Source organism: Lottia gigantea (assembly GCF_000327385.1).
Source record: "Lottia gigantea unplaced genomic scaffold LOTGIsca_2, whole genome shotgun sequence".
Lineage (NCBI taxonomy): Eukaryota > Metazoa > Mollusca > Gastropoda > Lottiidae > Lottia > Lottia gigantea.
This window is the reverse complement of record NW_008708400.1, coordinates 6543640-6556797: the sequence shown is the minus strand read 5'-3', so window position 1 is coordinate 6556797 and position 13158 is coordinate 6543640. Positions and strand designations below refer to the sequence as shown.

The following is a 13158-nucleotide window of genomic DNA, read 5'->3' as shown; positions in this document are numbered from 1 at the left end:
TTGCTTACTGTGTCCAGCCCTGTGGGCACCACCCCAACAGCAAGGCTGTGTTAACTCAGATTAATTTTGTTTCCTTACAGAGACAGTTAGCAGAAATGGATGCCAAGATGTTGTACAAAGATTCTGAAATTAATGATCTGAGACAAAAGTGTCGGTTGAATGGAACTATCAGCCCTGACACCAGTGGTAAGTTTTCAGTTTCATTACGGTCTTGCCTTATCCGTAATCAGTCCTACAGTTTTCTTAAGCTTTGAAGAGAAATGCTGGAAAAATAATCAGCATAAATATCTGATTACCAAAAAATTTGAACTTGCAATATTCTTGATTTGCATCAGCTGAGTTTTATCATCATTTATGAGACACCTTGTTCTGAATTTTACATTAGGTTTCAATTTTAGACTGAAAATTCTGAGAAAATATTGCTTAGAATTGCTTGCATTGCTGAATTGTGCATTAGTGTTCAGAATGGTATTGGAAACGTTTTAATGTATGTTGTAATTTCATGATTTATTTTTTCATCTTTTCATTTTGATTTCACACATTATCATTTTCATTTTGACAAGCATGTGGCCTGATATATTAGTTTACTAGTATTTATGTTAGATTGTCCAGGCTGTTGTCAATTACCTCATCAATTCGTATTTCAGGAGAGTCTAAAGATCGAACTGTAGATCGCGAGAGAACTTTAGATAGATTAAAAAGAAAACGTAAGCCATGAACGTTTTACGATACGTCTTGTGGTGTGGTGTAGTTTCAGAAACTAACTCAATTGTTATTAACTTTTGCACTTTCAATTTTCAGCAAACCCATTCTCAATCCCCAAAATCAGGGCTGTTGTTTTGACTTTTATTTGCCATTTATGAAAGAAAAGATAAATGCCTAAATATTTGTCTGAAACTTTAAACTTCTTATTGTTGAAGATGAGTCATAGATTCAAAAGGATTCAAGTTTGATTTTCAAAGATTTAATGTAGAATTTACACTCTTATCTGATTAAATATTAAAACAACAGCCCTAGCCCATTTCTTACCTATTTCCCCTACTCCTCATCCCCATATTTGCTTTAATTTCGTAAATAGTCACCTTTTGTCCAATTTAGTACAGACTTTTATCTTTTTCTGAATTTGATTTTATTTTTCTACTGAAATATGTTTTGCTTGTTCAAGTTAAATTTTTGTAAATGTGCAGTGTTATGATTTTTTTTTCAATTTTCCTTTTTTTTTGCTTTTTGCCTTTTATTCAAATAAGCTTTGTATCCAATATTCCAATTTAAAGAAAGAAATACTATAAATATATTATTTTAAACTTGTGAACTCCTTCAATGGGATGAAATTTATGCCACCCTTGATCAGTTAAGTCCTTTCATCCTGAATGATTTTGAAATTTTATAATATAATTTGCCTGTTTATGATAACCGCACGCTTCAATATTTATTTGCACAATGTTTAATCAGAATGGTTTTAAGGGAATATGTAGATATAGTTCACCTATTATCTTGAAATAATTGATATATAGAATACGGTAATTCTTGTCTTCTTTAGCCCACTTGGTGCAGAAAATTCCATTTATTTCATTTCATTTTAGAATATACGGTAATTGAATCAAAATTCTCATGAAAATTTCAATGAATGAGACAAACAGGGATGCTGAAACTCAGTTGTAGAGTGGCAATAGATATTCTTGAAGATTGTGCATGTCTTGTCTCATATCAGTTTAGTGCTCTAAATTAAATTCTTGAGCATCAGAAACTATTTGCCATTATTGCGTCCGTCTGTGTTTGTCTGCTGGAGAGCATCATAGCTTACAAAACAAAACTATAATTTTAATGACAATGATTGGTCGAGCTATATATTGTAACCAATCGCTGTGAATCATTCAATTATGATGGTATGAGCCTCAAAAATATAAAATTGCACGGCCTGAAAAACATATATACCGGTATGTGAATATCTTGAAAAATTTCACTCATCAAATTTTAATAAACTTTCACTAAGCTTTCATTATGTCTATTCGTTCCTTTACCGGTAATTTTACTGAAAATTAAGTTTTAATGATTTTTTTATGGATTGTTTTGATTTACAGAAAGTGAAGTAGAGAAACTAAAGAAAGCTGTAGAGTCATTGTTGATAGCTAATGATGATAAAGTAAGTCACTTCTTAAATTTTTTTTCATTTTGTCACATACCCCACATACTCACATCTATCAGTCTAAGATCCTGAGATTTTAATCCTAAACATGGTGTTCCTCCAAAATTACCTCAAATTTTTATAGTAAGACTTTTTTATGGAACAGGTCACTAAATATCTGTTGAGTGACTGTAACATTTAATCCAACTTTGTTTTGATGGTTTTAACTGTTAGATTCAGGTGTCTATCTATTATCTGTAGTAGTAAAACAGATTATTTTATATGAAATTCTTGAAAAAAACTTAATTTAATTACAATTACATTATATCAGGAGGAGGAACTGGCTGGGTTACATGATACTTGGTATATAGATATCAAACACTTTAATACATTATTAGCAATGATAGTGTCAAGATGAAAAAGTAGAGTGTTAATCTTATTGAATTGAGTTCAAGGCTAGAAGGGCTTTAGACGATGTCTTTTGTTCTAATGTAGGGAATTGTGAATATTAGATATTCTGTTCAGAACACTGCCGTAGAAGTACATTATCAATTATAGTTTTTATATGATAAAGACAAGTGTTTGTCGTATTGAATTATAAGTTCAAGACAATTACCTTTATTCAAAACTGTAGGGAATGGGAAGGATTTTGGTATTCTCTTCAGAGCTATGCTCATACATGGTTTGAATATCTGTCTAATGACGAAAATGATTGAAACTGGACAGAAAAGGTTATTAATCAGTAGTGTTCAAGAATTTCAAGCATAACTAAACATGATGTAATTGAAAATTCCATGAAACAGTTAAGTTTTTTGATAGAGAAAGCCTAAAGTTGGAAAAATAAGCTGATTTTTTTAAATATAAATTTAGGCTACAGTTAAACCATTTATAGAATTCCTTCTGATAATTATGTTTTGTAATCTGACCTATTTCTTTGGTCAGTTGTTAAAGAGAAAGAAACTATCCAGGAATAGTTTTTATGTTATAGGTCAAAGTTTAACTGTAGTATTTGGCTTTATTACATTGCATTGTCCTCTTAACTTTTTCTTTGGTCAGTTGTGAGAGGAAATATTGACTTGTCAATAATTGTTTTGATGTTGCTCGGTCAAAATTCCTGAGATATCAATTAACATTGGCTATAGATATCATAAGCATTTCTAGCACTCCTTTATATCTTTTTCTTGTTATTGAGATTTGTGTAACTTAACCCTACTTCTGACTAGTTGATAGCATACAACTGCCAAGATTTGTAAATCAGAAAGCATCATAGGTTTATTAAAACTCACTTCTGATGTTAGCACCATTTCCTTTTGAAACAATCCATATTTGTGAATAAAAATTGAATGATTTATTTTCAATTTAGCATCAAAATATGACTCACAAAGTAAAATAAAAACACATGAACTTCCTTGTTATTGAATAACAAATTTGTATTTGATTGACAGTAATATCACATAGAAGGAAATAGAATTTGATTTCTTGATATTTGACTATTGGCAAGATTTTTTTTGATTAGTTCAACTTTTATTTGGAACTAGGCTAATCTCTTACATGAACTGGAAAGGGAGATGGTGTTGAAATTATCTGCCTGAACATGAAAGATACAGATATCAGTATATAGGTGTAGAAAGTTATGGTATAGTGAGATATTGGTGATATGATACCATAAACATAACTTACATTTCCTAAACTTGACCGATATAATATACTGGTCATCATTATCTCCCCTTGATCTTCAAGCCATCTAGGTCTAGAGAGGTAAAGAGATTGACCTAGTAATACTTCAGGAGTTCTAATTCACAGATTCTTAAATGGACATCAAAATATATGTTAAAAGATGTAAATTTGATCATACAATGAAACTTTCATCAATATATTGCTATGTTTGAAATATATTCAAGGTCTACTTCTGGTTTCTTAAATTATTTAAATATGATATAATTGATTGTTAATTTATTACAGGATAAAAGACTAGATGAAATGAAGAGAATGTTAAGAAGATATCGTAAAGTAGAAGAATTATTAGTTCAATCACAAGGCAGAAAGGGTAAGCCTAATAAAAAATAATTTATAGAATTCAGTATTGACTCCCTTTACTGTGTTTTTGTTGATAGAGGGATGTCAGTTGTATCAAATGAATACAAGGGTGTACAAAGAATCTGAAAGGTTAGGCAACATAGTTCTAAGTAACTGACTGAATTTCTCTCTACATCATTGATTTTTACTGATTACCTTGCAAATTTCTTCTAATTCTGCTCTGTAGGGCCTTTTTTGATAAATCTTCTTAAAGTGCAGAACATTCACATTGAACTTATTTTACTGATTGTTATTATACATACTTGTTATTATTACAGTTGTAGAAGATTTGTTAATGAATGCTGAAGATGACACAAGTTCAACCAGTTCATCTACAACTCCCTCTGTTGGTGAAATTATTAAAGATAATTTGCATAATGTATGTATATATAATATTTACTTTAATTTTAAAAATACTGTGTACTGTCTTGACATTTTTGCATGTAAATCAAATTTAACCTGTGTGAAAATCAGAATATCAGATCAAAACAGTACTTATTGTTTAAGAATCTCATTGAATTATTGAATATATAATGAGGCTTATGTTCCAAAATCCAATGGGTTTTCAAAAAATATGACCGTTGGTATAATTACAGAATATTAATATTTTCATATAATTATGTTTTCAAGATGGATGATTTACGGGTAAATACAAATTATCTATCATCACCAACGGCAACCAGTACACCAGTAACAGCCAATAATAGAGAAGCTTTAGGAATGACTCGTTCTAACAGTTGTGAAAATTTAATACCAAAATTACAGCAACCACGAGTAAGTGAATTATTTATCTCCTTTATTTCTTGTTCTGAAATTCAGAGTGTCATCTTGAACTCTTCTGTGCAACCCTTGTGTTATTATTTTTGATCATGTCTGTCCTTGAAGATGCCTTTGAAGTCATATTTTTCTTATAATGGAATCTATTGATGTATCTTGCAAATTTTTAAGACTAAACATATAACAAAATTCAGGAAAGTCAGATTATAATGACAATAGAAAAACTAGATATGTATAAATGTGTGGATATATAAAACAATATTATGAGTTAATCAACTCATTGTCTTAAATACTTATACTTACAGCCATATATACTGAAATACCTTGAAATAGATTTGGAACCAAAAATATGTGACATTTACTTCCAGTTGCTCTGATAATATTTCTATTATCCAAATTTTATAGATTTTGTTCCCATTTCAGACTCCACCAAACAGTAAGAAAAGATTTGAAAATCAGAACAACGGAGGCTTTGGTACGTTACCTAAAGAACGTTATTCAGGCGCAGACGAAACTCCTAAACGTAATCGCGGGTTCCCCACCCTCGGTCGTACATTATTACGCATCAGATCAGGAAAACGAAGCTGCTCCGCCCCAAATTTAGGTGACATGTCTACAAATATTTGGCATGCTGCATCATACTCGCAGCGATTTCTTACTAAAAATAGTAACAAACCAAGCGTAATTATCCCCACCACAGCATGAAAAATTAACATGTCCTTGTCTTGTTTAGAGTTAAAACCCCTTATTAACAAATCACATGACTAAATACTTAACAGTCATTGGTTAAATTTGAGTATTGTTTGTATTCAAATCGTGAACATAGAATTATAAAGTGATATTCTACACTTCCAAGCATCATTCTTTAAAGTGTTTCAAAAACGAAAATTATAGGTCTATCTCTTAAGCAAATTTATTAGCAAGTCACTTTTGAAGTTTGAATTGAAATATTTTTGATGACTCCAAAGTAATTGAGCAATTGTCTCCAGTTGGAATCAATTTTTGGATTTAAGTTATATAAAATTTGATGATGTTATGAAGTATGTAGAACGCTAGTATCATGTATCTTTCATTATTACAAATTATATTCTACATATCACATATAAACTTCATTCTTATCTCAGTACTCTTTTCCTCAATATCTTATCTCTTAATCAGCACTATACTTTCAACTTTCTATTTAGGAGTCTATCTTAACTTGAAAAGAATGAAACCTATGTCTATATAAAGCAATATATAGGAATGTAATATCACATGCTCTTTACAAATAGAAAACAGTAACAGTCATATCACAGTGAACTTCAACATATCGCATGCGGATCATTCACAGTGGGGTGTAAAACTCCATTTCATCTCCTAGAATATTTGATATATACCCTACAATAGATAAGCATGACATTACAATCATACATAGCCTATATAGAAACACATGACACCTCTTTGATGGTTAATGAACTATTCTAAACATGCAATGAGCCTTCTGGAAATTTGCATGCTTGGAGTAGTTCAATATTATTGAAGGGTGTTAAGTGAGGAATCAATTGACTTCATCAATATAACATATATACAATATCTATATACCTACTGTTTCATGCAAACCATCTGAAATTGATAATTTTTGCCAAGTTAGACCTAGCATATATCGCTTTTGATGTTAAATTATTTTAAATTTAAGTATGATTTTCCAAGCTATATATATTTTGAATGGCTTTTAGAATTTGTGATTGAAATGATTTTTGTGTGTGTTTTTTTTATAATGCATATGTGTTTTTTTGTTGTACCTTTGTTTTTGTTTTCCCCCTAAATAGGGAAGAAAAAAAAGCGTGGATTCTTTTTTTCATGTAAGTCATCACCTGCCCTCTTCTCACCTAACTCTATGCTCACCAAATATATATATATATATATATACATACCTATATACGGCCATCTTGGAAACTAATTTGAAGGGTTCAAGTTTTTAATATTATTTGATGAGATCTAAGCATGATGATTATATTTTAAAAGCTTACTGGGTTTAGGTCATAATAAGGTGTCTTGTGAATGCTTTCAAATAGCAAAAGCTAAAGAAATCACTAAATGTATATCATCTGCACATTGCTCAGTACTATAACAAAACTCAAGACGTGGAAAAAAGACCTCTTTACAGTAATTTAATCATAGTATATGTAGTTTTGGCTGTTACATTTCTAAGATCTTGATATTAATTTGTAAATTGTGGGACATGGTTTTTCATTATGGCTAGGATTGATTTTCTTTTGATTTATTCTTAGATTTTATTTCTTCTGGGAACTGAATAATTCTGAAAAGCATGTTTAATTCTTCTGAAAATGAAATTCTGCTGATATCTCCGGCTGATATTTTCATTTTAAAGAATGCTTGATACAGCGGTAGAATGCCAGAGTTTATTCCATTTATTGTGCATGGTAGAACTAGATATATTAGTTTTGCATGAGGTGATAGCAATAGAATTTTATCTTAGACTTTGGCAGAAATTCTTGTGGTCAACTCTTGCATGCCTTAAATTGATATCCACAGGAAGCTGAACCTATCTAAGCATTTCATTAAAAGGATTTGATAGAGCTACACTTTCAATATAAAGTTAATTAGGTTATTATTGACTGTACTCTAGAAATTACGGAGGCAGTTGAGTGTGCAAACAAGCAAATATAACATTTATTAAGGTTTCAACCATTTTTCTTTTTAACTGACCTGAAACTAATTAGATATTTCCTAGAATATTTCAAATGATATTTTTTAAAAGATTTGTCCTCTTCAAGTTAATTTCCTTTCAACTGATTATAATATTATGTCTAATACAAGTTATAAACTCTCCTTCATACTCCTTAAAACTGACCCCTTATTCTCCCTAAACCTCTTGATTTTATTCTAGTGTGTTTTAAAACAACATATACACTAACAAATAACAATTGTTTAATTTAGTAAAATTTTTGAGTGATTTGATTTGAATATTATGAAACCGAATGTTGTTTTAGGTACTTTGAGTATTTGGTTAGCACATGACCAACAGATTTTGTAATATATACAAGATACACAATAATTCATAAACAAATATTTTTGAACACAGTTTCAAGCTACATTTATTCCACAAAATCTTTTACAAAAAATACTGTACATTTTCGTCATGTCTATTATGAAGAATCTAATGCTAAGAATAATGATAGGTTAATACAGAGATTATCATATGTATATCAGTCAGTTGATAATACACAAATATGTTATTACATATTACAGACCTTCTCAGCGTAACTGATACTTGGTTTTAACACGTATGTTTCTATTTATAGCACATTCTGAGGTTGTGACAGATGATGAAGATGGCCTTCAACATTTCGGTACAAATGGCGTCCATCATGAAAAGAAACGAAGAGGTCTCCGGAAACTTTTTGGAAAGTGAGTATAATAACTTGACAACTCATTTTGCAAACATGGAGTACAATGATTATTAACAATGATAAACGATTTAAAGTTTCAGTCAGAAAATTATCAGTTGCTAACCAAACTCTGCTATATTTCTAGATTAAAGAGAAGTAGTTCACAAGATTTTGACAATGATAAAAATAGACCTGATGATTTTAAACGTGGAGGTGTTAGAGCTACAGCTACAGCTAGACTGGGTGGCTGGTCACGAGAACTTAAAACAAATATCAAGTAAGTCAGTTTTCTGTTTGGCATGTGTCAAGATGCAGGTAAAAATAATTTTCATAAGACAAATCTGAGTTTAAATATTGAAAAGTTACATGTGGACAAATACTTTACAAAAGTTGTTTTCCATAAGCTTTCCGTTGAAGAAAAGAAAACCACCCCTCAATTATACCCTGATATAAGCTATACAATGTTTAGAAGCAAAAGATTGATACTGTTGTAGAATATTTATAGTTTTAACATTCTTACATACTTGAATGTTACAATACCAAAATATTTGCTCAATATAGAAATACCGCTGTTAAGATAGTACTAAATATATCAATTGTTGAGCGATATAGATGAATATTTATATTTGTAATTATTTGCAGTGATTTAGATATACCGTTTGCTAGATGGGACAGTGATAGAGTGACAGCCTGGATGAATGAAATAGGTTTGAATATGTATTTAGTTGATTGTAAACGCTGGGTTAAAAATGGTGAACAGCTACTCAGAGCCTCTCCTTCAGATCTGGAAAAGGTTGGTAATTTGATATATTTAGATTTTAAAACTGATTATTAAAGAAAAGCAATAGAGTTTTTCCATCAGAAAACAGACATGTGATACCACGTACATCCCGATATAAATGTATTAACACAGAAGATTATTTGGCTCCAAATGTAGTTTGAATATTTTTCACAGGAAATGGGTATGAAGAATGGACTACATCGGAAGAAATTACAACTAGCACTACAAGCTATTGGTTCAGAATCTAGTGACAGGCTTGGAGATCTCGATCATAACTGGGTCACAAGTAAGTTGTATTTCTTTCATAAATAGGTCACAAGTAAGTTGTATTTATAATACTACGAAAGAAATCTCATTCCAGTTGAATTTTAATCATTATTTAAAAACAAGAAAATGACCATGAGATATTGTTTATTATTATAGGATGGTTAGATGATATTGGTCTTCCTCAATATAAAGATAGTTTTTATGATGCTAGAATTGATGGTAGAATGTTACATTATATGACTGTTGTAAGTACTTAATATTAAACTAGGGTGGAGCTCAATTGATGGATTCTGCACATGGAATCAACTGAAAGTTAAACAAATTGAAGCAAGATAGAAGAGTATATGTTCAATGTGACATATCCAGTTCAATTTACACCTAGAATTGAAGAGATTAAACCTGTTTAAAACTTAATAATCAAGCCCCACCAATGTGGTTAAAGTCTTTGGAGGTTCTATATGTAAGGTAGACCTATTGTCCTAATCCCATCGGGGAAACAGTTCAAAACTTGTTAATTTTTATTATGATATTACAGGACGACTTGTTAGCTATGAGAGTAACCAATGAACTACATCATATCAGCATTAAACGTGGTATACAAGTGCTACGTGTTAATAATTTCAACCCACAATGTCTTCGTCGTCGACCCTCCCCCGATGAGGTAAGTATTTTAATCTTTGAAATAGCTTATACTTCTATATAAGAAACAGATCTAACCGTCAAACTCAAAGACTACATAAGTTCCCAATCTTTTGCAATCTTCATACCCCTCTTGCAACGTTTTCATACAAAGTGCAGAAAAGTAGGACGTAAAACTCCATTCATTTCATTTCATTTGCAACGTTTTGATGTTGTTAGTACCACTTCTTACGCCATATGTGCAGGAAAACATAGATATTTTAAAATATATCTATAAGTATATAAGGTTTGTCAGTTATCCCCTGTAGTGCTAATTGGTACCCCAGGTTAAGGGCTTTACATGCTCTTGTCTTAGAGTTTTAACTTTGATATTGAGAGAATGAAACAAGGATGTTTCTTTTATTTATAAAACTGGAGAGAAATACCCAAGTATCAAAGTCTAAAGAAACTCATAATTGAATTATCAACCAAAATTCTGCTAATAGTGTAATGAAGCTCACTATGTTATCTTATGATTTATAGATTCTACCAGCTGATGTGATATCATGGACAACTCATCGTGTTATGGAATGGTTACGAACAATTGATTTATCAGAATACGCTCCCAATCTTAGAGGTAGTGGTGTTCATGGTGGACTAATGGTAAGCATTCCCTGTCTTAATCTCTTATGAAGTTGTAACTAATAAACATGTTCACTTTCATCTAAGTAGATAATATATTTTTCTTTGGATATTTCTCACTATCTCTGGTCTGTAAAATGCTAATTTGGTTTGCATAATACTATTTGTAAAAAAGGCAATTTTGTGAATTTTTAGGATTTAAGGCTTTTTTATGAGATGAAATAAAAGTGTTTTCATGAATTAAAATTTCTGTGAGTGAAAATTTACAATAAGTTTGAGTATTTCTTATACTGATATGTCACTAACTTATGATGTGTTATGTTGAACCTTCATTTATACTTTCATTTTGTTTTTTCAGATTTTAGAGCCAAGATTTACTTCAGAATTATTTTCACAACTCCTTTCGATACCACAAACTAAAACCCTACTTAAACGTCATCTTAATACCCATTTCATAGCTTTAATAGGTGCAACTACTCAACAGAAAAAACGTGAACTGGAGGCCAGTCCTGGTTATGTTCCTTTATTACCTAGCTCTAAAATCAGAGTAAGTAATTATTTAGTTGATAATCATCAGAGACAGTGAAGTTTTAACAAATTTCACAACCAATATTACGTATCGTTTGGTCATAATCAGTAACCTTTTGAACTCTTCAAAATTTGAATAAAGGTTGAAAAATTCAGTCAAAGAGTAATACAAATTTATTGAATTTGGATTAGCTATAGTATAACATTGATATTTACAAGAAATTTTATAGGCTTGGTATTATGCATTGAGCATTATAGGATATCTCTGCCGTATTAAAAGAGATTTACTAACAATCCTCTAATTTCTTTGCAGAAAGGTAAATTCATATTATTTGGTCATAAACGAACAAAATCTGAGAGTGAGGCCGATGGTTTTATTTGTCCAATGGAAATTGGAGGTAAAGGTTTACGCAATGGTAACCATGGAAATGGAACAAATGGGACAAATGGCAACCTACCACAAGTAAGTTAATGGGTTTCTACAGATTTTCTTTATTGTATGACTAGTATTTCAGTTTTTTATGCCACAGCAAGCTCTTTTGGTAATGTCATTTGCTTCAACTAATCTATTCTAAAGGGATCAAAATAATGGTAATTACTTAATTTATTTTAAAAGTGGGTGCCTGGGTATCATCCTGTATAATCCAGGATGATCATTGTACACAAACTGTGTGCCTCCCTGATTTTGTCGACATATAGACTTTGGTGTCTTGATAGTGATTTGTATAGATAAATGTTTTATATCTTCTGATTGATTTCATTATTATATATTGTAGAGGGATGAAAAGGCTGCTAAAGAAATTGGTGCTTTTTCTAAAGAGATAAACTCATTAACGGTAAGTTGATGATAATTCTAGTTAAACTGGAAATTGTTTGATATAAGATAATTATGAATATAGTGGTCTGATTCATTACATGACAATAACTTTCTAATTTAATGTGAGGAGGATGTAATATTTACTTATCTTAAGATATGTTTTAAATCACTGATAATAATAAAATATCTCTGTTAGACTGTAATTTGGAATAGAAACAATAATTCACCACTACATATTTTATACACAATTTATGGTGTTCAAAGATTGTTTCGAAATTCAATAGTAATATTTTATTGTTATTTTATGTTTTTTTTCAGAATATGTTGGCCCAAGATAAATATTACGAAGTACAGACATCAAATGTGTGACGTGAATAACAAGGGGCCAGAACTCTTCCACATACAACAACATAGCAGGGACTAGATTGTTAATTTCAAATTATTTTTATATTGCAAGTAGATATAACATAGTTTATGGGATGGAGTTCACTTTGTCGAAATTTTGCCTTCAACACAAGAATTTGTGCTGGCCACAAAATTTCTTTAGACAGTCTTAGGTTATGAACCTTGTGTCACATGGCTTTAATTATGAGAAAGCAATGTTGGCTATGATAAATCCCATAATATTGTCAGCTTACTTTCATAACCTGATCAGCTCTGAAATCGAACTCCATTTCTTAAACTTAAGTTAAATATTAGATGTTTGCCTCTGTGACTGAGTGTTGTGAAATGCCTTTAAACTGTCGTGTTTCTACTCTTTCTATCTTTGTATTTAACTTTGAAAAATATTGCCTTATTGCAATTTTTATGAAAAGAAATATTTTTATAGTGGATTATATAGAACCCTATGAGAGTTATAAGAAAAGTCACTTTGAAAGAGTCGAGTGAACTAAGAGAAAGAGGGTAATATTGCAAAATGAGAAGTTACTCTAGTGGCTTTTATTGCAAAAGTTAATATTTTTCTAATTCTGCGCCCAACTATAGTGCTAATCTGCTCTTAAAATATGTTAATTTATTCGTAATATATTCATAATATATTCGTAATATTTTTCTCAATCTATTTCAAGCCTTAATTAATCCCGATGTGTAACGAAGCCAAAATTATTTTTAATGTTTTTTTGTTTTACTTATAGTA

The 13158-nt window shown here is 30.6% G+C and overlaps 1 protein-coding gene across 1 annotated transcript in view; it reads left to right on the top strand.

Moving 5' to 3' along the window:
• The window catches only part of LOTGIDRAFT_182014 (hypothetical protein), a gene marked incomplete at its 3' end in the record, with an annotated part of 47983 nt that extends 35941 nt beyond the window's left edge, over positions 1-12042 (top strand). Inside the window, exons 3-18 of the mRNA XM_009053550.1 lie at positions 41-183; positions 2082-2143; positions 4088-4172; positions 4489-4664; positions 4832-4975; positions 5402-5582; positions 8284-8389; positions 8516-8647; positions 9013-9163; positions 9326-9437; positions 9575-9663; positions 9954-10079; positions 10580-10699; positions 11037-11225; positions 11520-11669; positions 11983-12042. Of these exons, the coding sequence (XP_009051798.1) occupies positions 41-183; positions 2082-2143; positions 4088-4172; positions 4489-4664; positions 4832-4975; positions 5402-5582; positions 8284-8389; positions 8516-8647; positions 9013-9163; positions 9326-9437; positions 9575-9663; positions 9954-10079; positions 10580-10699; positions 11037-11225; positions 11520-11669; positions 11983-12042 (2026 nt within the window). The remainder of the gene's footprint in view (positions 1-40; positions 184-2081; positions 2144-4087; positions 4173-4488; positions 4665-4831; positions 4976-5401; positions 5583-8283; positions 8390-8515; positions 8648-9012; positions 9164-9325; positions 9438-9574; positions 9664-9953; positions 10080-10579; positions 10700-11036; positions 11226-11519; positions 11670-11982) is intronic.
• Positions 12043-13158: the final 1116 nt, after the last annotated feature.